Source organism: Propithecus coquereli, unplaced genomic scaffold (assembly GCF_000956105.1).
Source record: "Propithecus coquereli isolate 6110/MARCELLA unplaced genomic scaffold, Pcoq_1.0 Scaffold16, whole genome shotgun sequence".
Lineage (NCBI taxonomy): Eukaryota > Metazoa > Chordata > Mammalia > Primates > Indriidae > Propithecus > Propithecus coquereli.
This window is the reverse complement of record NW_012140524.1, coordinates 2627707-2655226: the sequence shown is the minus strand read 5'-3', so window position 1 is coordinate 2655226 and position 27520 is coordinate 2627707. Positions and strand designations below refer to the sequence as shown.

Below are 27520 nucleotides of genomic sequence, written 5' to 3'. Positions count from 1 at the left end.
ATATATAGAAAAAAAAAATTAGCCGGGCATGGTGGCACATGCCTGTAGTCCCAGCTGCTCGGGAGGCTGAGGCAGGAGGATCGCTTCAGCCCAGGAGTTTGCGGTTGCTGTGAGCTAGGCTGACGCCACGGCACTCACTCTAGCCAGGGCAACAGAGTGAGACTCTGTCTCAAAAAACAAAACAAAAAAAGAGACAGAGAGATCTAAAGGTAACATAACTTGCCCCAAGATCAGCTACTAAGTGGCAGAATCAGGACCCTAAAACACAGCATTGCTTTACCACAGAGCCTACACTTTTTAATGACTTAGCATCCTGCCTACTCAAATTGAGAATCCACTAGAAAGCATTAAGTCGTACTGATGGTGGATGAGTAGTATTACCTGTGTACCTCCTGTTGTGTATTACACACGTAACAGCTAACTAAAGGAAGCACGTGCTCTACTGCAAAATAGCTTCAAGGAGAATGTGTGACTTGGCCCACGGAAACAGATCAAATCCTTTAATGAATGACATGTATAATAACATCAGAGAAAAGTAACCCTAGAAGGACCTATTATGTATAAACGTTTTCTTATTTTAAAATAATAGCATGAACCCATGTATAAATAACCATTCAAGAGTTATCAGTGATGATCTAAAAATTAGATATTTTACCGCTCAACTAAATGTTTACTCAAATAGGAACACTGAAGGTGCATGTAACTTTTTTATTGAGGCACAACAAGGCATTGTAACTTGCCTGAACTTGAGGCAGTCAGTTTAGTAAGCTGAACGTTAATACAGTTAAGGATTAAGTGCAAACAATATACATTCACAGCTTGACTAGCAAGGCTACATCACAATTTATAAAGTGCCAGATTAGTGCTAAGTGTCATTCAGCTTGAAATTTTTCACCTTGGGGAGGAAAACAAAAAAAGTAAGGACCTCCTCCTTCCTCTAGGAATGAAAGTATTTTCCTAAACCAATCAGTCATGAGGGCAAGGACTACTTTTCCTTTAATCCCACTAATTAGAACACCATCCTTTAAGTGTCAATTCTGTACTGACTTTCAATCTTGATAAAGAAGATAGCCTGAAAATGTAGAATATTTCCAACTACTTCCATAAATTGCTCCCCTGTGCAAACGTAACCATATCTGGTCTCCCTGGAAGAGCTGAAGAATTGCGTGATTGCTAGCAGTTTCGTGGTCTGGAGCACCATCGTTGGCATAAGCTGATACTAAGACTTCTTCATTCTTCATGAGGTTGACATACAGTGGCACATTCACGGCCAGCTTTAGCATGTGAAAAATGAAAACATAAGTGCCATTCACTGGGCAATTAAATCTACCAAGCTGAAGATCAAAAGTTTCTCCTAAGTTGTTCAGAAGAAGATCAAACACAATAGGTTGGTCTAAAGTTCCAGGGGCCAGGTTGGAGGTTCTGGCTGCTGAGAAGGCAACTCGCATCTGCTGAGGCAGGGGATAGACGTGTACTGGCAGTATGGTGGCTGCTGGATTTGTCACTGGCACATCCACGGGGGTCATGCTACGGGAGTCTCCTTGTCCAGAGTCACCACTGTTAAAGGTTTCGTTGTCTCTTTCTGGGCTGCTCACCTGAGAAGAATCACTCCACCCTGCTGTTTTATTAGCAACAGTGAGTTTCTCATAATGAAGTAGTTAGCTTTGAACACAATATTTAACATTAGTCGGCTACTGAAACACAGATAAAGATTCATTTTATAGTAAATTCCAAAACAAAAGCAATAAAGTATAGCTGGATTATACTTTTCTAGAGTTCCTGGCAATAGGCTTTTATAGTACTATTCTAAAGCCAGAAGGGTCCAAGATAATCTAGTCTAATTCCCTCTTTTTTTTTTAAGATTAAGAAAACATGCCCCCGCCCCGCAAGGTTGGATAACTTATTACAACTAGTTAAGGTTAGCAAAGTCTAAAACTCAGGTCTGAACACTTTTTATTTCTTTATCTTTTTCCCATAAGTCTCACTGAGTTACATTCTCAGTGATCAGTCTTCTACAAAGTAGCTAATGTAGAAGGACTCAAGAAAACTGAGATTACATAAAAGAATCAACTTTTAGAACTGCTAGTCACTAGCCAAAGATATATTGATATGGTACGAAGCCCCATGATGAATGCTTGTTATTTCCAAGTTAATGTAACATCATAAAATTTTAATGTTTTAAGTGCTGTACAAAAACACTGCTCAAATATAAGGCAAAGACAATGTGAATACTGGCTACTTTCTCAAAAAAAAAAAAATTGTTTTCCTGTGACAAAATGAGTTAATCTTCTGTAATTTTTTATTTTCTCAGTTACACTCAATCTTTTAAGAGTCCCAGCACATTTTAAAGTGTTATATCTTGTTTTTGTTTCAAGTCATTACCTCTTAACTGTTGCTTATTTGAATCAATGTAGCAACACTAGAGTAACTAGAAGTAACCATTGTAAAAACCATCATCCTAAAACATCACATGAAACTATTTGAAGTCAGCATAGAGAATATATAAAGCTAAATTATGCTCTGCAGAGCATAATTTGAAGTCAGCAGAGAATATATAAGGCTAAATTATGTCAAGCAGATTTTTTTTAAAGTACACTTTTAATCAAATTGATAAATGGTTTCCATAGCCTTTCTAATAGTCTAATATCTCCCCCTCAGTACTTTAGTACTACACTTAAGCAAACTGAAAACCTCAAAAAAATAAATGCTGACAGTAATGGGCTGTGAGGAGAATTTGATAGAGGATGCAGAAAGAATTAGAGTTATGTTTTAGGTAAATAAACTACTCAGCTAATTACCTTACCTCTTGAATTTGCTCTCGGACCACCAGAAGTCCCTCCTCGTTTATAACACTGCTGGAAATTATCCTAAAATGAACACATAATATTTACCTTGGCACCAAAAATGCAGAACTATAGTTATTATACAGGATTACTGGCTGGCAAATCTGTAAGATTAAAGTCCTCTTAGTTCTTTATCTGGCCTTCCCCAGCAACCACAGAGGCTCAGATGTTTCCAAACACCAAGACAAACAAAGTGAGGGCAACAGTGGCAATATTTGCTTCAGCTGTTAATTAACCTCACCAATTAGATGGTATGTTAATATATGCAAAAATAATAAAGCATTTAGAGAAGACTTTGTAAACAGCACAATGCTAGGTTAATGAGGGAAATTTTAAAATGTGGCATGGTCTTCTGTCCTTCCTCTCAACATAAAAGGACATAATAAAGCAAGAACACAAACTTTTTCAATCTTGCTCTATTTATAAACCAAACTGGGAAGACTAATATAAACTATGCTGGGTGTTTTTTTTTTAAAGGCAGTGGAATTTGTAAGCATTATACTGTATAAATGTATTCACTGCCTAGGAATGTGATCCAATAGATTAAGAAAAAAATGTTCAAGAAGCAGAACTTCAAACTGACTACCAGGTATGAAGGAAGTCAGCCTCCATACAACCCATGAAAGAATAGTTGGTGCTGTGATTAAATTATTGTATGAAATAAAAAATTTAAACAGGACAAGAAGGTCTGCAATAAAAATAATAATTAAGTCTCCTACTCTAGACTCCTAGTACCCTTTGCAGTAGCAATCACTATTAACAATTTCTTGTTTCCTCGGGAAGAAATTCAAAACAGCACACAAAAATACTGGAATACTCTCGTTAAAAACAGAGAGTTCTAGCCCTTAAGTCTAATTAATCAACATCCTCCCCTCACACACAGTCCCTGAGGATCCTGGCTAATATTTGCATGGCTGATATATACCTGGCACAGTCATGCTATGCTAAGCACTTACATGTATTAGTTCATTTAGTCCTCAGAATATCCCATGGAGAAATCCTCACTACCCCTCAGAGTTGGATGAGTAACTAACAGAGCTCAGGAAGTTTCAGTAACATACCCAAGGTCAAAAGCAAGAGTGTGATGAAATCAGGGGTCAGACCCAAGGTATTTAGATTGCAAGGTGTGTTTTTCAGCCCTTTCCAATACTGCCTATGTAGACATCTATCCTACCTCAAGTAACCATAAACTCTTCAAATATAGATAGGTATTTTATATATTACCAACAGAACTCCGTATGTTACTATATACATATTCAAAGGTTTGTAAAACTTCAAAGCTGAAAATGCTGATGTAGTATAAATTCATATCTGTATATGTCCAATGACAGGAAGTCACTCCAAGGTTTGTTAAAGAGGAATGTCTAACGTCCTAACAGTCCTTTATTATATGTGTAATAGCAAAGAAAATCTGCTGAGCTATTCAAATCAGAATAAACAAAAAAGTAAACTTATAAAAAAGGACTTTGCTGTACTTGGAATTTGGGCAAGCTAAGTTGAAGGCAATCTAGTAAAGTTAAGATCTGGGCTCTGAAGGTAAGAAAGTCACATTCTAATCTTAGCTCTACCATTCACTTGCTGAGTGACCTTAGACAAGTTATTTAACCTCTGAACACCACTGTCTCTTATAACGTGGAAGAGTAAATGCAAACAACATGATTAGTAATGTTCTTAACACCTTCTGAGTTCCATATAACTAGCAGTTGTCATTCATCCTCCTTAGGTGATGGGAAAACCTTCCAACTCAACTCTCCACAGGACTTACAAGTAGTTCTAAAACTAAGAGTGCACTTCTACAAAACAAATTATGACTCTGCTATAGTTTAATCACTAGCTTATCAATAACTCTACCACCATTCAACTATGACAATTATTCTTACTTACTCTCTGGGAATAAGGTGTTCCAGGATACTCTCTAGCTTGGAACTGCAGCTGGCTATAATTTCCATTGGAAATTGAAGGAAGTCCTCTATAAGTATCAAAACCTAATAAACAGACAACTTACATAAAATTATGGGCAAAAATCATACTAAATGTTAAATGTCTAATTCTACATCATTTTAAAAGTTAAAGTGACCCGATAATGTCATCATTAGATTTATGCCTTCTTTAAGTAAACTCTAATATTGCTTCCACAGCAAAACATTTATGAAATATTGCTAATTTTAAATAAGCCCGGTTTAGAAATTTACTACAGCTGGAATGCAGGTGGAGCTTGGTAAAGGGTCCTGGTAGGGCAATGAGGTACTTAAGGTCTCTGTCTAGAGTATTTTTGCTAATACCAAGCAGCAACTAGAATACTTGGAACCGTAACTAAAACTTAAGAGAATATTACTATTACAGTCTCAAACTCTATGTTCTTCTCCGTAGTGCATACACAAGTCTGAGAGACAAGTAACTAGAAGATGGGCTCTGTCTAATTATGACATACTTTTAGCAGAGTTAAGTCAATTAATTAAAGACAGACATTATTCACATATGAAAACCAAAACCCATCCTTTCAAAAAGAAGGTGGTCAACATTTCTACCTCAGTAAGTCACAGGATCAATCTTCTTTTCATACAGAAAGTTAATTCCTCTGTTATAGAGAATAGGTATATTAAAAATACTCTTATCCACAAATAGGGAATTCTCTGCATTATAAATGGAATGACAAAAGGAAACAAGGTAAAAATGGTTTGAGTCAATAAGTATATAGACAAAATAGACAAGCCAGTTCCAAAAGGACAAAATACTTAGTTCAGTACAATTAAGTTTTATTCAGAGCATACCTTTATAACCACCAGGGGACCGGTAGGAATTGGTTAGTAATCTTCCACCACGAGTACATCCTCTAACAGATCCCCGGCTATTGACAAACGGCTGTGTAGGTCTGGGAAATACATTCGTCTGTGCTGGGTAAAAGGCAAGGCCATTGCTTACTTGAATAGTTCCATCAGGATGATAATTTGCTGCTTAAGGAAATAGTTTTAGAGTCCAAGAGTTAAATGATAATAAACGTTCAATATTCTCTGTACTTAGAAGTCAACATATATAAAAATGTTTAACACAATATTCTCCCTTTTACAATAAACAGGATAAAAAAAGTATCCATATATAATTCACATATATATAATTCATATATATAATGGAATAGTACTCAGCTCGAAAAAGGATGGAAATTTTGACAAAGGCTACAATATGGATTAACCTTGAAGACATTATGCTACGTGAAATAAGCCAGTTCCAAAAGGACAAATATTGTATGATACCGCTTATGTGAGGTCCCTAGAGTGGTCAAATTCAGAGTCAGAAAGTAGAATGGTGGTTGCCAGGGGCTGGAGGGAGAAAAGGGGGAATTAGTATTAAATGATTACAAAGTTTCACTGGGGAAGATGAAAAAGTTCTGGAGATGGATGGTGGTGGTAATTGCACAGTAATTTGGATGTACATAATGCCACAAAACTGTACAGTTAAAAATGATTAAAATGGTAATTTTCACATTATGCATATTTTACCACAATTTTTAAAAACAGGCTAAATATTCCAGATAAGGGAGTAAAAGAAAATGAATTCTAATTAATACAATAATTGAAAAGGCATATGACAAAAATGTCCTTTATGTAAACCATCTGTCCTATCTTTTGACAGTACAGGTGAGAACAGAATCAGGTCATCTGTGGCTAGGTCCAGGGATTTACATTGACCACCTCTTCATCATTTGATTAACCAAGTACCTAGAATGCTCAATTCACTGGCTCAGGCTTAAGTTTTAGAAAACTCAATAGGGGTCTGAAATCTCAACACTAAAAATCTACAAGTGCTTCTTAAATTAAGAAGTACAAAATTGTCTATTCTGTCATGGTTTAGAACAGCATGAAAGATCAAAATAGCCTCCCATCTCTAAGCAAACAGTACAATAAGCATATTAAGTTATATCTTCACATTAATATTCTATTATGCAAGGGAAGAAAAAAGGATGTGCTAAAAGAGTTAGCAGAATGACTTTAAAACCTTCATACAAGCAGCTGTATAGCACCTATATATATATCAATCACTGGCTATGGTAATCAAAGCCATTAGATTTAAAAATACAAGCGTACTTCAAGGCAAAATCAGTCATCTTAAGTTCTACCTTCACAAAAACTAAAATTAACAAGCAAACTTAACTGAAGAGAGAAAAAGGCATGAGGTGTTGCTCAACACTTGTGGACTGGGTGAAGAAATAATGGGTATTAATCAGGAAAGAACTTCTAAGTGTCATTACAGATGTGCTTTCCACTCAATTGGCTGTCACGTAAGTCTTCAAAATATCATATGCAAAGATCTTACCAGTCTCTTGAGAAAGGACAGTTTGTTCTACGTGAATAGCTGGCAGTTGGCACTGGGGTGGTGTTTGTGTACTTGCTGTAGTAAAACTTTGATTGTAGCCAGGTGAATAAGGGGATTCTTTTATTTCTTGTTCTTTTCGTGGAGGCAGAGGTGCATTAACATTAAATACCTTAAAAGACAAGGGTACACTGAGTCATGTGTGAAGTCTCATAGAAAATGCTTAAGGGTGGTATCTAGTAAAACTATACAATATTCGAAATTATCTACTTGGTGGCCAAAGGAACTGAATAGACATTTCTCCAAAGAAGATAAATGGCCAAAAAGCACATAAAAACGTGCTCAACATCATTAGTCATAAGGGAAATGTAAATCTAAATCACAATGGGATACTGTTTCATACCCATTAGGACAGCTATTATCAAAAAGATAGAAAATAAGTGTTGGCAAGGACGTGGACAAGTTGGAACCCTCTGCATTGTTGGTGGGAATGTAAAATGGTACAGCCACTGTGGAAAACATATGGTGGTTCCTCAAAAAGTTAAACACAGAATTACCATATAATCCACCAATTCCACTTCTGGGTATATACTCAAAAGAATTTAAAGTGGGGACTCAAAACGGGTATTTGTACACCCATGTTTATAGCAGCATTATACATAATAGCCAAAAAGTAGAAACGACCCAAATATCCATCAACAGATGAATGGATAAATAAAGCCAGGTACATAATAAAATGGAATATTATTCAGCCATTAAAAAAATCAAATTCTGATACATGCTATAACAGGGATGAACCCTGAAAACATTATGCAAAGTACAATAAGCCACATACAAAAGAACAAATATTATATGACTCTGCTTATATGAGGTACCTAGAACAGGCAAATTCACAGAGACATAAAGTAGAACAGAGGTCACCAGGGGCTGGGGGCTAGAGGTGGAGAAATAGGGAGTTACTGTTCCGTGGGTACACAGTTTCTGTTTGGGATAATGAAAACGTTCTGGAAATAGTGGTGATGGTTGTACATTATGAAAGTACTTAATGCCACTGAATTCTATACTTAAACATGGCTAAAATGGTAAATTTTGTGTTATGTGTATTTTACCACAGTTAAAAAAAAAAAAACAACTTCTATTTGACTCCTGACAGAATTTATACTCAAGAACAAAAGTTAATCTTCCTGGTATTATGAGAATGATGATAATAAAAGGTATATAAAGGAAGAGGGTCCTTTTTCAAAAACTAAAAATGAATAAAAGATAATATGCCATGTACTGAATTTTTGCCGTGTAGCAGGCAATGATCTGTCCCCTGACCACCGTTTATAGAAGAGCACTTCTCGTATGCTCCAGCTCCCTCATCCCGTTCCATTCTTCCTCCCAGCACATAGCACCTGATGTATGTATGTGTCTCTCCAGCCCTCCCACCTCCACAATAAAATGCAAATTTCTTAAGCATACTTTTGTTTTTTCATAGCTACAACCCCAGTAACTAAGAGCAGTGCCTGGCTTCATAACCACCTCTTTAATAAATGAATGAGAACCAACCTGAACTGGACAGGATTCAAACAGAGAGAGAAAGCAGACTGGTGAGAACAACAGGTATTGTGATAAGAATGTACAAGGCAAGCTCACAGGACTGGTCTGGCAGGTTATACCAGACTTCAAAAGGTACTGAGCGCCAAGCAAAGGACTCAATTTCACTCTGTAATAGATCGTCACTTGCTTTGAATTAAGAAAAAGAAAATGTAAAACTGTTGTGGCAATACTGTGCAGGATGGACTGATGGCAAAGAGGGAAAGCAAGGAAACTAAGATATTCTGTCTAGAACTGAGATATTCTAAGTGATGAGGTTAGTGAATTCAGGTATCTGATCAGTAGCCTATCTCCCTGCACTGGGCCTGCTGTCCGCTGCTCCTGCACCAGCCCCGCTCCACCACCATCACTCTAAAGTACCCGGAGTGGGACATTAAGCACCATCAGGAAGGATACTTGTTGGCTCAATAACGTTTGTTTTTATATTCCTGAAGAACTGTTTTATACTAGTCTGTGTTTAAAGAATAAACATACAATTCTAGCTGTAATATTATCAAAAAAAAAAAAAAAAACACCAAAAACTTTAAACTACAATGCATAGAAAAATACGTAATTCAAAACAACACACGATAGCCGGGCATGGTGGCTCACACCTGAATCCCAGCACTTTCAGGGGCCGAGGTGGGAGGACTCTTGACGCCAGGAGTTTGAGATCAGCCTGGACAACAGAGCAAGACCCCATCTCTACAAATAAAAAAAAAAAACAGCCAGGTGTGGTGGTATGTGCCTATAGTCTTAGCTACTTGGGAAGCTGAGACAGGATCACTTGAGCCCAGGAGTTTGAGGTTACAGTGGGCTACTATTAGGCCACTGCACTCTAGCCCAGGAGACAGAGTGAGAACCTGTCTTGAAAATAAAAAAAAAAAAAATATGCCACACAAACCAAAAACCAGCATGAGATCAGGAAGAAATCAAACAAAAATTTCAACAATACTAGAACACCCAAGTATGAGTCCTCTATTTCAGGCTATTGATGTTACAGAACATCACTAGTATTGATATTAGTAATGGTTAGTAATAAGCTGTTGCTAGAAAATTATGTTTCATCCATACAGTTTGTGTGTTTAATAGGAGTCCCTCAGCTTTGTCTCCTACTAACTTTCAAAGAAGGAATAATACTCTGATAAAACACCCTGCAAAATTCTAGAGGTTGTGGATTTAATACTCTTCTGCCACAAAATATTTTCATTGACCAAATGTAAATTCTACCGGCCCAAACAAAAATTTTACAAAAGACAAAATTTTCACATAGTACCCAATATTTCATGTAAGAGAAACAATGGCTTTCAACAGGACTAATGAACTATGATGATCATCATTCACATTTCATACTCACTGTCTGCATGGCTTGAAAGGGCGCTGTGTTAATGGTTACTGAACTACTACTTGCTGGAGGTGACTGGAAGCCCTGGTCAGAGCCCTTTGACATGGGAGGATTTGGAGAAGCTAGTGAAGACAGTTGCTTGCTTGGGGGAATTGCTGCCTGGGGAGGAGAAATGCAGCATCAGCCAATCACCTGCCATATAACAAGCAGTTAACTTACACTAAACCCCAAACTGGCGTAAGTCAGCAAGTTCTTTAGGATGACATTTGGACACAGGAATGCAAAAGAATAGCTTTTGCTTACAATTTCAAATCTCAATTGCTGAGGATGCACACCAGTGTTTGCTTTGCACAGCTTGCTGACCAAGTGAAAGAGTCTTACCAATAATCAGTCGAACAGATGAGGGGCTGAATTTTTTATGAGCACCTAGTCCTTTTCAAACCCTGAAATGGTATTTTCCAGTTAAGAATCCAATAGCATTCCAACTTTATACAATAGAATTGGGCTTAAGAAAAACCTTAGGTTAGTTGCTTAGTGTTAATTTTTTTCTATTTTAGAGATTTATTAGTGGATTTCTAAGTCAGCTGCCTAAAGAAGAAAACCAACTCTGATCTAATTTAAGTAATCCTTATCTAAGGAAATAAGTTTTTGACATAACAGATTATAAATCCAAAGGTTTAAAAAGACAACAAAAACCAATCTCAATGAGATTATAAAGCAGATAGCTGTGAGTGACTTGGTAACAATTATTTCTTCCTTGTCTTAAAATGAAGAACCAAGTAATTTAAATTTAAACTAAGCACCACAAAAACTAAGATTATCTATTTTTTTTAATATTCTCTAATGAATACATATTCTTGAATAATAGTTGTCTCCCAAAATAAAATGTAATAGTTGTTCAACTACCCCCCCAAAATTCATCCTACCCTATTAAGTCTACCTTAAGGATTTCCTCAAACTTAGCAAAAGCTATAACTTAGCATCAAAAGCATAAACATAATACTGTCAAAATGCCTTTGACAGTCAGCCAAAAAGAGATTATAACTCATTCCAACTCAGTTAGTGCCAATATTAACACTATAGCAAAGCTATTGAGTCCTCAGTTATATGAATAAAAAATTTTTCTCCTAAGAAGTCCTTCAGTGTAAATATAGTAAGAAACTTGACCTAATCCTACCTAAAAACTTTCACTCTTTTGATATTAAAAATTGACATATTTATTGAATCAGGTAAGGCAATATTAAATCTATTTATATTATATGCCATAATAAAGTTAGTATATTAAGTTCCAAGACCACCGCATCTATAGAAGCAATACATTAGTAAAGCATAACTGTTATATCATTCAACTGATCATGTCTGTAATTTGTAAAATAAGCTGGTTCTGCTATTCTTCAAGACAGAAAAGGAATTAAGACAATTGGCCTTTCATTACCTCAGGAGTCTCTGAGGTCATAAACTCTGTTTCAGATCCCGAAGAAGCCTGATCAGTAGTAACCAAGCAAGCATTTGAGCTACAAGTAACTGGAGAAGCAGCAGCCTAGACACAGGAAGACACAAAATATTGTAAAAGGTGTATTTTGTTCACTTTGTATTTCTTGGGCCTGGGGCTTCCTAAAATGTTACTCTTATTGAGCAAGCACCAAGCCAAATACTTTACACATACTCATATATTTAATCCTAACAATAATCTTGTGAGATAAGTACAACTATCTTCATTTTATTGACAATCAGGCAGAGGCAAAGAAAGGTTAAATTATTTACCCAAGGCCACACCAGAATTTAGTGGCAGAGCTGAAACTCAAACCCAAGCAGTCTGCTACACTGCTTTTCCAGGCCTGTTCACTACAACCACACATCTAATCCCATCTTCACTTATCAAGATTGTTGGCTCCAGAATCACAGGAAAATGAACTCCGGGCACATTTAACACTGCAGGCACAGCTCTGCCTGAGATCACAATAACTATGCTTTTATTCCAAGTGCTTTCAGTGGCTTAAAGAAGTAGGTTGGGCTAGGGATGGTGGCTCACGCCTGTAATCCTACACTCTGGGAGGTCGAGGTGGGAGGACTGCTTGAGCTCAGGAGTTCGAGATCAGCCTGAGCAAGAGCGAGATCCCCCTCTCCACTAAAAATAAAAAAACTAGTCGGGCATGGTGGTGCATGCCTGTGGTCCCAGCTACTCGGGAGGCTGAGGCAGAAGGATTGCTTGAGCCCAGGAGTTTGAGGTTGCTGTGAGCTATGATGATGCCACTGTACTCTACCTAGGTGACAGAGCAAGACTCTGTCTCCAAAAGAAAGAAAAAAAGAAGTAGGTTGAAGTACAAATAGGAAGAATAAGCTCTACATAAATCAAAATGGCAGTAAAATTCTAAGGAAAAATCAAAGCTGATAGTATATATAAAATAAAAATTGGGAGCAAGCAAAGTAGGAACTAAGGGGGTGACAACTATAATATAATCAATAAGAGAGTGGCTAGGAAAGAATTCTATGGCACAACGGGTTTTAGAGTATAACAGAGAGACACCCAGAAAAATCTAGCAATAGCAAGGTTAAACATGTCAGTGAATCTACTCCTTTTAACTAAATGCTTCTATATGTTCTCAGAAGCCCAATAAAACAGGTGAATTGGAAAGTAATGAGTGGTAACTTGACATTAGAGAAGTTACATTTCAGTGACCTTCTTGAAGGAGCCATCATGATATGCTACTTCTTGGGAAGCAGAATCAGGATCAAGTTTTAAAAAGATCTTAGTGGCCGGGTGCGGTGGCTCACGCCTGTAATCCTAGCACTCTGGGAGGCCGAGGCAGGCGGATTGCTCAAGGTCAGGAGTTCGAGACCAGCCTGAGCAAGAGCGAGACCCCGTCTCTATTAAAAAATAGAAAGAAATGATCTGGACAACTAAAAATATATATACAAAAAATTAGCCGGGCATGGTGGCGCATGCCTGTAGTCCCAGCTACTTGGGAGCCTGAGGCAGTAGGATTGCTTGAGCCCAGGAGTTTGAGGTTGCTGTGAGCCAGGCTGATGCCACGGCACTCTAGCCAGGGCAACATAGTGAGACTCTGTCTCAAAAAAAACAAAAACAAAAACAAACAAACAAAAAAAAAAGATCTTAGTGGAAAAAAAAATTTGAAATTCTTTAGAACATTTTATATACCTAAATAGGAATAATTTAGATCCAACCAAAACATTAGAACTATTATGAGATTAGAGTGTTTGTAAAACTATGCCTTTCTTCTGGGCTTTCTCATTAAAATAATGAGACAATTGCCCAACAAACGTGGGACTGGCTTTTGTGGGGACATAACTAACTATTGCTAAGGAAAGATTCACAGATGCTAAGTTAAAGTAGCTTAGGCCACTTGACAGTTAATCTTTTAAAGACTTGAATTTCAGTTAAAAGGTTCACTTAACAAAAAATATAAAGACATATTCTTTACATTAGTATTTATTGAAAAGTTACAGTAGTGCTTACTTCTAAATTACTACTCTTTAAGTAGACCAGCTGGAGATAATTTAAGTACTAGTGAGTAAACATGATGTTTGAAACCAGTGTTCCAAAAATGGATATGCATATTCACCCAGGGAGCTTAAGAACATAGATGCCTAGAAAACACTCTTAAAAATTCTACCCCAATAGGTCTAAGGTGAAACCTGGAAATACACATTTTGTTTCTATATATATAAATATTCTGATGCAGCCAATCCACAGGCCTGCACCAGAGAACTACTACACTAGACCAGCGGCTTTTCAAAAAAAAATTTAACTTGCCAATTGAAAGCCTCATATAGAACCCTAAACAGCTGGAACAGATAAAATGGAACTGTGTTGTTGAAGCAGTGAGTGGACTGGGGGAAGCTAGGGTAAAACCCCACCACTATACCCTGTTAAATAAATACAGTTTGAAAATTGAGCCACAACTCACCAAACTACATATAAACCACTGTAAACAAATGGTATTTAATCAGAAGTTTTCGGAAGAAAACAACTGTTGAACTGGTCAAATTATTTAACTTACTGTTAAAATAGCTACCGTCAAGAAAATTGCCAGGTTTTCAAAGGGACACTGAAAAATTTTTTGAAGGTAATGACTAGAAAATGAGTGAACCTTGGGCTATTAATGGAAACACAACTGGCATTTAGAGATCTCAGTGATCTCGTCCTATTGTATCTCTAAGCGTACTCTGTGAAAACTAGTTTCTCAGAATGTTAACTACTATGTAGGGGGGAAATTGGCTATCTATAGATTAAACAAATTAGTCTCTTTTTTCAAACCCTTTACTATGCTGGTGAGTGACTTAACAGCTCAACAGCAAAGTATTATTCTTAGACAAGGTACCTCTGAAATCTTCAAGCTTGCTCTTTCTTTCCTAAAGTCAGCAAATCTCTATTATAATAGTTGTTTTCAGCATAGTCATCAGTGAATCTTTTTAGGACAAGTTGTACTTAATCTAAAAAGCTACATATCCTTACAACACTTTTATTAACTTAGGCACATCAGAATCAGTTAAGTGTCATCATTCTTCCCAAGCAAATGCTACTCTTGCCTGAGTAGCAAGGAAATGAAAGATTTGGAGAAGTTACCTGTAATGGCTCTTGAAGAAAATCACTTTGACTGGACAAATTTTGTTCTGTAGATGCTGCAGAGAGTGAAATAAACAGGGAGAAAAGTTTATGCACATCAACTGGAAGGAAACTACAGTTTACACTTTACCAAAAAGCATTAGCTGGAAGGCCTAGGCCTCAAGGCCATCATGCACTTTCTATCAAAGTTTTAAAAAGAGGGAAACTGTAGAAGACTAAAGAATACTAGCTCCATCTGCAATACTCAGTGATATTTTAAAGTTAAATGGGCAAAAGCAGCATTTCAAGACTTCCAAAAGAAAATAACTTTCAAAAATCACTTGTAATAGTAATCTGAAAGATAAGACATAAGCTACCATGAATAATAATTAACTGATAAACTTAAGTTTCACAAACTTCAAAGTAAATCTTAGCTGGGTCATCTGTTTAGGTTTTTTCTGACTATATATATTAATATTCTTTCAATTACATAGTTTTCACTTTTGTTTCTCCTTGTTAATATCCATCACTTTTGTTAACTACTTGCCATTTACTCTCCTTACTTCATACCCAGGATAATCTTCTAGCTGGTGTATACTGCTCACTATAGCCGGACTATGGCTTTATGTCATTCCTCCCCTGAAAGAAACTAGTGTGGAACAAAAGCCTATGCTTTGAAGCATCAGACCAGATTCAGATGTAGGCTCCATCATTACTTACTGTGGTAATCACTGTTCTACACATCACTGAGGTAATCTCACTCACAGTTAGGATTCGAAAGCCTCAACTCTAAAGTCCAAAGGGGTCAAACAAGTTCTAGTAAGAATTCACTCACAGAATGACATAAAAAACTGCAAAAGCACCTATGAGGCATTTCTGTTCACCCATCTAGAGATTGTCCAAAGAATGCAAATAGGTCAGTTAATTACATTAATGTTCTAATGATAATTTACTCACATATAACTCTGATAACAGATATTAGTTAGAACAAATTAACACACATAGTTTCCCCATAGGACATCTAGAGTAAAATCATTTGTTAGGAAAAAAAAAACTCGACAGCTCTAAAACTGTCTCAAGTCATCAGAATGATCACATACCTACTGGGCTACCTGGAGCAGCTGAAGGCGGCTGTGAGGATGGAATTGCACTTGAAGGTTTGTCAAAATCAAGAACAGACTCCTAAAGATTAGATTGTAAATAAGTTATTCATAATGTTGCCCAGAGTTTATTAGCTATAGATATCTAGCAAAAGCTGTAAGTATTTAGCTAATAAGTATCTCAAGATGTCAAAAACTTAGTCTTCACAAAAAAGGAAATTAAAAGTTAAAATTAAAATCTAAAGTAACTGCCAAACTTTGAGGTTGTGCCAAGTGTAAAAACTACAATAGTAATTCAAAGGCCTAACTTGAAAAAGAAACTCCTGACCCAAGGCCTCAAACATAACCATTAATCCTAGTCTTTCTTATCTGACTCCCATTTTTATTATACTCAACCAGTAAGAGTGTGTTTTCTGTCAGCCACTTTCTAGCTCATGCTGCTAAACATTTTCACAATCAGAAACCGTTCTCTTCTATCTGCCTATCTTGGGTCTCCCAGAAAAGTTTCCAACATTTTGCATACTTAAGCTAAATTCTTGCAGCAAGCATTTTTATCTTCAAGTAATCTGGAGGGGTAGGCAATTCTTTCATTTTGCAAATAAGTAGAGGGTTGGAGGCTTAATAACGAGCTGGTAAGTGGTAGGACTGGGATTTAAACCCAGGCCTAATTCCAAAGCTCAAGATGTTTTTACTAAACAAAAATTATTTAACTACTTCAGCTCTCAGTAATATCACACTGTTCTCAAATTCTGTAAGAGTCTGTATCACATAATTAAACATATTGTATCACACAATTTAGCATTTAACTATTGATTCTGATTTAATACAAGTTTACAATTTTCTACAACTGCAATAAACTACATAAACGCAAGGAATGTCCATTTTCTATACATAATGGTACCTAACAAAATACAAAGCACAGAGTAGTTGCTCACAGTCCCAGTGGAAACTACTGATGATCTATAGCAGTAATAATACTTGAGCAAGCTAAGCTTTTTACATGTTTAATTCATTTTTTTATTCACAACAAACTTAGGAAGTGGGACCTATTATCCTCATGTTTCAAATAAAGAAAATGAGGCATAGTTAAGTAATTTAAACCCCCAGAGCTAAGAGGCAACAGAGCCAGGATTCCTACTCATCCTGGACACCAGAATTTATGCTTTTAAAAATTCCACTGTAATGCTTCAGATCAGAAGTTAGGAGCCCCATGAATATCATTTAAGATTCTTTTTTAAAATGACTCATACTTGCATAAAGTTACAAGTTCCTTGAATCTGGGTCATCAGATCCTGTAGTTTTTCTTTCCTCAATACTGGATCCTTCGGAAGGGTAGAGGAAGAACCTACAGGCTGATGCAAAGGCTTAGGCACCTGCAAGATAAACCCATAATATACAAGAGTGAAATTCAAATTCAACAGCCTAAGGCAGGAAACTTAGCTTATCACTACATCTGAATGAAACCAAAACAAATGGCAATGCTCATTTGTCAGATTTATCACAGATTTCCACATAAACACATTTTCTAAATAATTTAAGCAAACTTCGAACAGTTTTTCCCCCTTCACAATTTTCATGGAAATCTTTCTAAAAACCTTCTCTTTTTAAAGAGAAGACCCAGAATAACAAAACTTCCTTGTTAAGAGTGTTTTCATTACAGACACCAATTACCATATGTCCTCTATGATAAGATGCCACCAACTATGAGACATATCAATGATTTATTTTTTCCAGGGCAAAAATTATTACTACCACATTAAATATAAATCCCATTTTTAAGATGTATCTGATTTCAGAAATCAAGATGTAAAAATATATACATACACACACACCCAAAACTGAGGGAATATGTTATATTTTGTTATAAAGTAAATTCTGGGGGGCCACTGCTGTTTATAAGGTGGTTAGCTCTCATGCTAAACTGCTGAAAACTGCTGCACATCCTGAATTAGGCCTAATTTACAGTTTACAGTTACAGTTGCCAGCACACCCATCTCCTCCAGCTCCTCTTCTCCACCTTCTAACTCACTCAGAAGTCACACAGCTAAGCCTGTCAAAGGCACCAGATAAAATAAGAGCTAACAGACCTTAAGTGAATATATAAGGGGCTCTTTTAGGAGACAAGTATGAGCATTAGCGATTAATTTCATGTTATCTAGTCTTGGCTTTGAACTCTATTTTGCCTTTTGCCTTTGACCATACTTAGTCATGTTCCAAACAGCTGAGACTGCAAGAGAGAGACAAATACCGTATTATACATACAAGTGTCCTCTCAGTCACTGAAAAACCCTACAACTTCAATATATTGCTGTCTGTGCCATAAGAGCAAATTAAATATGCGTTTTGACTTGTCCAACTAAGCAACCCTGATTTGAAATCCTATTCAAACAGCATGATATCAATATTCTGGTATGCTAAAAGTACAGCACTGCTATACCTAGTGGAATTTTAAACCAGGTTTTTAAAAATAGCTGTAATAAGGTATTAAATTAGGGTTTTTTTAAAATATAAGTTTCTCAAAATAGTTATCCCATTACAATTACTATAGTGTGATAGTTGGTTAATAAATTAAGGCTATCAATCTTCTGTAGGGTCAGAAAGAAGCTAAAATTAATATTAGCACTTGAAAAGAGGGAGAAAGGAGAACAAAAGATAAATAACTATAAAATTCTCTTCCCATAGGTAGAACTGGACTGGGTTAATTTAGATACAAAATACAATGCTTTGCTTTCCCTAAGCAAAATGTTTACACTATTAGAGGACCCAAGATTTATCAGAAAGCCTTTGGCTTCAGCCACAAAAAAAGAATGAAATAATGCCTTTTGCCACAACTTGGATGGAACTGGAGGCCATTATTTTAAGTGAAGTAACTCGGGAACGGAAAACCAAATACCACATGTTCTCACTTATAAGTGGGAGCTAAGCTATGGGTACACACAGTCATATGGAGTGAAATAATAGACATTGAGATTCCAAAGGTAGGAGGGGAGTGAGGGATGAAAAATTACTTATTGGGTACAATGTACACTATCCGGGTGGTAGGTACACTGAAAGACCAGACCTCTTACCACTAAGCAGTATGTCCATGTAACAAAACTGCACTCTACCCCCTAAATATATTGAAATAGAAAAAGAAGAAAAGAAACCCTTTGGCTAAAATGGCACAGAAATGCAAGGAAGACTACTACATAGAAATGGAGAACACTGGGAGGATAAGTTCACACTTCATGTAAACAAGGTAGTAATAAGTTTGCATTATAAATAGCAGTAAATAAGTAATTTATAATGTAATAAAAAGCAATACTAACATAGTAATGTACCCAAGGATTATTCATTATAACCTTATCTTCCTGAAATAGGTTACCATTAACAAAATGAGGCCTTTTTTTTTTTTAAACTAAATCTCATACTCTAAAACCTAACTACAAAATATCTAATTCCTATAGTTTCCTACCTCTGGAAAATTCTTATTTTAAAATGGAAATAGAGAACTAATTCAAATCCTTTCCCAACTACTAGAATATCTGCAACCACCCTATACCTTCCTCATAAGAGTAAAGGGTAATCTGAGTGACTATAAATGAATAAAAGAGAATATAGAAAAATGTAACTTCTGTCAGAAAAAGTCACTCATGTGGCAGGTAGAAGACACCAAGTGAAATACAGCACAACACATCTCCCATCCTGTGACAAACATTCACCTTACTCACTTGTTCACATTACGGTCTTGTCTGAACCAGCCACCATTCTGAGGTCATATCATGTCGTTAGAATTTTGGCATTAAAACTTAACACTTTATGACAGCAGAAATTTCATCTCCAGTTAGGCTCAAAGACAGACTAGGTTAACTTCCAATTTTCTAGGGAAAACAATATATCTACCCATTAAAGAGTTAAGTGAAATATTTTATACATTAATTTACCATGGGTTTTGTTGTTTTTAAATAGAACTACACAGTCATCAACACTACAACTCACTTATGCCTACACTGACAGAAGCAGATGGATACAGATCAACTCACATCTTTGGGTTCTGTATTAAACTTCCCAGGCAGGAGCTGATCATTTGGTATGAGGCTTGCTGTAGCTGTCTCCCAGGACTTTGGAGGAATCTGTGACTGTGGTGTTAAAGAGTGTTTCTGACTCTCAACATTGTTTTCCCAGGATTTTGGCATCTCTGGCTGTTTTGAATCCTGTTCTTCACACATGGGAGTAGTCCACGATTTGGTGACGTTCTGTTCACTCTGCATAGAAGATGTCCAAGACTTTGGAGTTTGCTTCTTTGGATCCTGTTCTTTCTGCAGCTGAACTGGCCAAGGCTTTGGTGTCTCCTTCTTCTGTTCCTCTTGAATGTATCCTGCCTTGGATTTAGGAGTTTCTTGCTTCCACTGGCTAGGAGGTGGCTTGGATTTGGAGATGACCTGCTTCTTCTGCTCTTCGGGCACAGTAGACCTGAGTTTTGAAATTTCTTGTTTCCTGTGTTCTAAGGAAACTGCAGACTTTGATGCCTCCTGGTGCTTAACAGGAGACTCCCAGGACTTGAAGGATTCCTGTTTCTTCTCCTGACCATCTGGTTCAGTAAGCATATCCCAACATTTAGGAAGATTTGGTTTTCTGGCATAATCTGCTTCCCAAGATTGCTCTTCATCTTGTTTGTTTGAATAATCTACTTCTGTCATATAGCGTCTATTAAGAAACTAGACGAGAGAAATAATGTGCTTGAGTCACAAAATTCATAGAAGACTGCGAAGGGAATGGTCAACTCTATTAGTATTCCTGTGACCATTGGTCTGAGCCATTGTGCTGACATGAAATTTCTGTCATCCTACTTGAAAAGACTGTCTTACTTCTTTGTCCATTCCTTTTTCCTCAATTAACAGAAATACAAACTTTTATACTTCAAAGGTAGCAATTTCTATCTGACTCACCTAAAACCAGCAAGAACTGCACATTGTGATACCACATTTGCTTCATTCAGCTTTTACCAAAGCTATTCTACCTTTGCCAGCCTCAGGAGCCTGGCACCCACACGACTCCCTTAAAAGTTAAGGCAGAGGATGGTTCAACTTTCAACAACACAAAGTTATACACCGAGTTATACTGTTTGACTTTAAGCCTTATGTTTCCTGAATTAACAGCCTCTTATTTCCCTTATATATCAATTATACTGTGTTTTTTCATCTCCTATTCTTTTCAGCTTCTATGAATTCCAATGTCACTTCATAAAGAAAATAACATTTTTTGCTACCAATGTGGGTAAATTCTGCAGAGAGCAAAATCCGGCACACCTTTAAATTCTAACACAGGGGCCAAAAACAGCTAAAACTTGGGCAGTTATTGTATGCCGGGCCAAAATCTAAGTAGTTTAGGATTTAGATTAACTTCTTTAATCCTCACAACAACCTCATGAGGAAGGCATGATCATTATCCTCATTTTACATGAGAGGATAACAGACCCAAGTGGGCTAGACATCTCGCCCACAGTCAGTAAGCTAGTAAGCTGCAGAACGAGGATTCAAGCTTGGGCAGACTGGCCCAGAGCCTCAGCTTCTAACCACATACCTATATACAAAAATCTAAAAAATCAACATCAGCAAATTACCTTCCATTGTCTTACCTCCTGTGGCTGTATCTCTGGCTGTGCAAGTTCCATAAGAGACTCTAGAAAATAAAAGGAATTTAAATAAATACTAGGTAAAATGTAAGTTTTTAGACAGATTACAACAACAATTCATTCTAGCAACTATTCTGGAAGACTTAGGAGAGAAATAGAAAAAGGACAGTACTATTAAGCATATGGCAAGAGTAATTTTAACTATTGCTCGTTGGTCAAAAGCATGTGGGTGGAGGTCTGAAGCTAGTAGCTCTCCTTACATAAGACACTTATAAAAGTCAAGCTTCAGTTAAAAACTGATTTCTATACCTGCAGAATCTCCTAAAAAACAAAACAAAACAAAACAAAACAAAAAACCTGATTTCTGATTGAAAATAAGACTATCTCCTCTCATCCACAAACACAGCTTTTTTCAAGTTGGAATTATAGCTCAGGTCCCACGGGGTAAAAATTAGTAATCTCAGATTTAAACAGAGCCCTCAAGACGTCTTACAAGCCAGTTTAAGGTTAGAAGGGGTTGGGGGTAAGGGAATGGAGATACTGAAGCACTAGAATTAAAACTAATGGGAAATAAAGATGGGAAATGACTTGAGTCTTGCTTGTGGCTAAGAGAATCCTACCTGGATTATCTTCTTAGAAGAGATATTTCTTTAATAAATCCAACTTCAACAAACAAAAGTGCCATTTGCTCAAAATATTTCTTCCCTTAGAAAATGGTAATTTTAAAAGTACATTTCCTTTACTTATTTTGGCAATTTTTTTCCTGATTTTTTTTTTCTTTTTTTTTGCGGAGACAGAGTCTTGCTCTGTTGCCTGGGCTAGAGTGTAGTGGCGTCATTGCAGCTCATTGCAACTTCAAACTCCTGTGCTCAAGCGATCCTCCTGCCTCAGCCTTCCAACTAGCTGGGACTACAGGTGCAGCACCACCACACCTGGCTAATTTTTCCTGTTTTGGGTAGAGACAGGGTATCACTCTTGCTCAGGCTGGTCTCGAACTCCCAACCTCAAGCATCCTCCCACCTTGGCCTCCCAGAGTGCTGAGATTACAGGTATAAGCCACCACACCCAGCCTTGAATCAATCTTTTAACCCTAGGTTTACATTCTCATTCTACTATGATATTGGATTCTACTATAACCTACATTTTAAACAACAATTTTAAACAGAATTATCCTACTAGTGGTTTAACAGAGAGGTTCATTCAAATTCCACAAATGCCTCATTTTAACCAATATACTCTCCTGGCAAAAGTATACACTAATATTTCCATTAAGATTCACTTTGTAAATTATGGCAATAAAGCCTAGAGACGTTTTCTTAACCTAGGTTTATCCTACAGCAAGTAAAGATTTCCATGCACATAGAACACATTAAAATTAAAATAAGGCACTCATTGCACATTTTGAGTATTAAAAACGCAACCCCTATAAAGAATTTCAGAGATCACAACAAACCTGACTCTCTGACAGATTCAGTCTTCAATAATTGCTTTTTCTTCTCTGATTGTATTAGCATTTCTTCATCCAATGGTACTTCTTTTTCCTTGGCATTTTTGGGAACTGGAATACTTTCAAAATAGCCTGAGTTCAGCAATTTAGACAGCAGATCTTTCACATGTTTGTCTAAGAAAGAGTGATTAAGACTTAGTTATCACAAAACCTAACAGTACATTGAAAATTACTAGGAATACATATCCTAATTTTATCCTATTATATGTCATTACAATAGTTTATTTTGAGGGACTAGAGAATGGGTCAGTACCATAAAAAGTAAACATGCAGTCCATCTTCATTTTATGCTGAATCAATACAAATTTTAAAGATCAAACTCTCAAAGCAAATCACTTGAGTTTCTCTGGACCTTCATTTCCACCACTTGAAAAATGACTAAAAATCAGAGACCCTAATCAACAACTCTAATATGTCACAAAAGCACACATCTATTCCCTCAGCTGTGAAAACAAGTCATTTTTCCCATCTGCCCCCAAGACATCACAACTAGTAACTACTCTATCTTCCCCAAGTAATTAAAGCTTTAGAGAAATAGAAGACAGTTCCTCAGACATAACCCTATTAGACAGGGTTAGAAAATCCTTTCTTGGACAAATCTCTAAAGAATTTTTAAACTACAAAATTCCATGATTAAGATTTTACTCTTGAGTTACACTATATGTCACTCCTAGCACATATGATCAAGAAAAATCAAAATGATGTTAAATTCACCACACTACAAAAAGGTCTAAAGTCATTTTATTTTAAATATCCATTACTAAGCAGAGCTTCCGTACTTTACTTGGATCTACATTATTCCTTTCCTAGGAGTACTATGCCATAGATTTTGTTTTTTTTTAAAATCAGCTTTCAGATTTAATTTACAAACAAAATTCACCTATTTTAACTACACAGTTTTAACAGATAGGTAGTTGCATTACCACCAGAACCATGGAATAGAGCATTTTCATCAATCCAAAAAAGTTCCTTCACTCCCCTTTTGCAATCAATCCCCTCCCCTGACCCTCTGACCCCCTAGAAACCAATAACCTGCTATCATTCTAGTTATGTCTTTTCTAAAATTTCACATAAATGAAATCATACAATATGTAGTCATATTATATCTGGTTTCTTTCACTCAGCATAATTATTTTGAGATTCATCCATGTTATTCCATGCATCAACAGTTCATTCCTTTTTTATTGCTGAGTAGATTCCTCTGTGTAGATATGCCATGTTTCATCAATTTATCTGGTGATATGCTGTGTCCAGTTTGAGGCTATTATGAATAAAACTAGTATGAACATTCATGTACAAGTAGTTACATGAACACACGATTTCATTTCTCTTGGGTACCAGAAGTATAACTGCTTGATTGTGTAGTAAGTGTACACTTAATTTTATAAGAAACTACCTATTTTCCAAATTATTTTAGTATCATTTTGCATTCTAACCAAGAAATAAATGTTTAATTGTGATTTAAACTTGAATGAACTTAGAAATCTTGAGATAGTTACAGATACTTGGATATTTTTTTAAAAGGAAGCAATCAATGGTAATAAAAATGTCTACTAGCTTCTAGTGAGTTTTCACTATTCTAAGCTAGTACACAAACCTATGTACTTCATGTCCAGACATCTGTACTTGGTCATTTGGCCAAAGGCTATTTAGGATGGCAAAAGCACTCTCTCTCTCTCTCTCTCTCCAGATCATTTCCAGATCGATAGATAAAAAATGTTTCAGTAGATTATGTAGCCAAACCATTCATATTGTCTTAGGCTGATCTGATAGATAACCACATGGTAATATCAAAGTAAATAACCTTGATATTAACAATGTGTAGATTTAAGATTCTTATATAGAACAGGTACTACCATGCAGAATAGAGAACTGAACCCCAAAATGATCAAGCTAGTGTTGAAGCCAGCACTAGTACTTAGCTCTATTCCCAAATCATATTGACTTGCCACTTCAAAACTCTCCCTAAATTCCATTTCAGTGACTAGGGTCACACGGTAGCTGCTTTTAACAGAACTAAACAAAGGATCACGCTCCCAATGAATACAGTATTGTCAGACATGTAAGTTCTGATGGACTGACACAGTTTAGACCCTCAATATCATACTAAACTTGTAGACATAAAGTTTAGTATTTACTGCATAAGTCCAGAGTAGAGAAAACTCACATGTCGTTCCTACCACTGCTTTCTCACTACCTTCCAAAAGGTCCCAAAAGTACAAGGATGACTGCTCCATCTGGTCTTCAACACTGACAAGGAAAAGCAGCAGCAGAACAAAGTGGCTTTAGAAGTACGTAAATATATGGAGCAGTACAATTTATGCAATATAACCCATTAACAGTCGAGACATTCAAATGTTAATTTTGTCCTTTTACTCTTTGGAAATAAAAAATTGAAATTTATACGAAGTGACTAAATGCCTATTTATAGATTTCCAATATAAGAATTTTTCCTTAAAACAACAAGGATTTTACTAAACATAACTATTAAAGAATAGACCAAAAGAGTTTAAAGCTGCCAAGGCAGTATCATTAGTTATTAAGTATATGCCCTAGATGAAAGAACAGAGGAATGAAAATATTAAGAGCTACATTTTTTACTTTAAAGAGAGCAGCTTAATTTGCAAATTATGTTTTGCTTACATTTCATATATCAAACTACATTCCCCAACCCACAAAAGTGAAGTAGGAGAAGGAAGCAACCATACAAGTAATGATGATGGAGTAGACTATCAGCATGGGAACAAAAAGATATAAGGCTTTCTTAATTAAGAGTTTTGTTAGTTCTTCCTGATCAGAGGCTGATTTCTATAACAGTTGAAATCTGACTCTGCTTTAGCAGGGCTGGCTAACAGACACGAAGTTGGAACAACCTGTATCTAACAAAGCAAAACCACAGACATCTGTCCCTTAGCTGATTTACTCCATCAAAATAAAAATAGCAAATGGATAACTATATGGGGAAAAAACTGGGTAGCCCCCATTTACAGGTTTTGTATTTTAAATTCTCAGATCTATTTCTCAGTAGTTATTCGCAGCATAATAAAAACACCAAATAATTCTCACTTTGAAAGATTAATGATATTGGCCAAGTTAAACCTTATTTACCTCTACTTCAGTATAGTAGGATTAAGAAGGCAAAGATGCTGAGAAAATTACAAAAAAATGTTTTAGAAGTATATATAATTAGTATTATAGTTAATATTTGTATAAAATTAAAATCAGATGATCAGACATGATTTCTAAAATCAATGCTACAATAAAGAAGCATGTTAATGAGACCATTCAAATTCATTTTCCTTCTAGACAATTTATCAACCCTATCGGAGTCTGTGCCAGCCAAGGTTTCCCATACTGAATCAAATTAACATTTTCTCAGTTAATTACTAACTCTCTCTCTCCCCCCTCTGTGTCTGTGTCTATGTATGTATGTATGTGTGTGTGTGTATACACACACACAAAACTAAAGAGCTAGACTACAGCGTCATGTGTTCTATTTCAGGAAAATCTCTTCCTTAGCTTACCTCAGACTTTCATTTCTTTCAGGGCAGGTCAGTTTTGAAAATTTAATGAGGTAGTCAAGTTCTTTTGAAGGCAAATACACCGCACCATTCAAACCCCCTTTGAAGTCTTTTTGTACGTGTTCCTGTGTCAAGTTCTGTAATACATACTGAACTTGAAGTATAGTTCGAAGCTTTTTCTTCTCAGCCTCAAGTTTTAGCATGTGCTCCCTTCTCTGGGCCTTCTTCTGAGCTTTTAGTAGCTGTTAAAACAAATGCTAATTAAGGTTGACAATTCTCTACCACCCCATAGTAGCAATCCCTATTCTACAAAGGCTAATGCCAAAATAGCTGAGATTAGATGATAAATCTCATGGTTGTCAAACTGACCAGTTTGTTTAACCCATCTCCTTTTTGAGGTAAAGAAATTACTGAGTAAGAAACTGTTTTGCCTCAGCTAACCAGAAACAAAGGAGCCCAAATATCTGACTCCCAAATCTAGGCTGTATCTAGTACCTCACATATCACCATGATGAGAAGCCAAGTACCCATCATCATTGATGTCCATATTAATCCCAAGATTTTATCTTTCCATGTTTATGTATATCTAGCCTTTCTATGCCAAATATTTTAATGATTTAGTTTTGGAGTCTTTTTTAAATCTCATCTTCCAGGGGAAAAATACTTGAACTAAAATGGTCAGTTTTCAATCAACCAAAGATGACTAGCTAAAGCATAAAAAATTGAAAAATTATCAGACATAAAATATAAAATATCTTACAAATGTAATGCCAAAACACAGCCATAATTTTTGAGTTTGTTAAGTAAAATTAAAGATATTTTTATAACAGTTTGCCCCTGTCGGTCTGAATGGAGCTGCATCCTCCGATGTTTAGCTGACAAAATAGACAGGGAAAATCAATGGAACTGAAGTTTTACCTCAGTTTGTACACATAGACTGAGCAGCCCTGGGTGTACCCTAAAGCCCAGAAATATTCTACCTTAAAGTCTGACATAATACATGGGTCCCAGAAGTGGCTTGCCATTTAAACTAAAAAGTACCATCTGTTTCCACTAAGAAATCTAAAAGGTCTTTTCCCTCCAGTTTTTTTGATCGTAATGTTTCCATCATATTGGATATATCCCGAGGTAAGATTA

General features: G+C 36.3%; 1 protein-coding gene across 5 annotated transcripts in view; it reads right to left on the bottom strand.

Moving 5' to 3' along the window:
* Positions 1-693: 693 nt before the first annotated feature.
* Positions 694-27520, bottom strand: part of CAPRIN2 (caprin family member 2) — a 45452-nt gene continuing 18625 nt past the window's right edge. Inside the window, exons 4-18 of one of the 5 annotated variants that reach the window (XM_012641014.1) lie at positions 26387-26625; positions 25030-25112; positions 22809-22976; positions 21359-21402; positions 19764-20438; positions 16992-17114; positions 15742-15823; positions 14663-14718; positions 11510-11614; positions 10087-10233; positions 7155-7323; positions 5615-5797; positions 4728-4828; positions 2804-2867; positions 694-1618 (exon numbers count right to left, since the gene is read on the bottom strand). In XM_012641014.1, coding sequence (XP_012496468.1) covers positions 1050-1618; positions 2804-2867; positions 4728-4828; positions 5615-5797; positions 7155-7323; positions 10087-10233; positions 11510-11614; positions 14663-14718; positions 15742-15823; positions 16992-17114; positions 19764-20438; positions 21359-21402; positions 22809-22976; positions 25030-25112; positions 26387-26625 — 2808 coding nt within the window. In that variant the 3' untranslated portion in view covers positions 694-1049. Of the gene's footprint in view, positions 1663-2803; positions 2868-4727; positions 4829-5614; positions 5798-7154; positions 7324-10086; positions 10234-11509; positions 11615-14662; positions 14719-15741; positions 15824-16991; positions 17115-19763; positions 20439-21358; positions 21403-22808; positions 22977-25029; positions 25113-26386; positions 26626-27520 lie in introns of all 5 variants that reach the window. The other 4 variants (XM_012641018.1, XM_012641016.1, XM_012641017.1 and 1 more) reach the window with 4 other exon arrangements.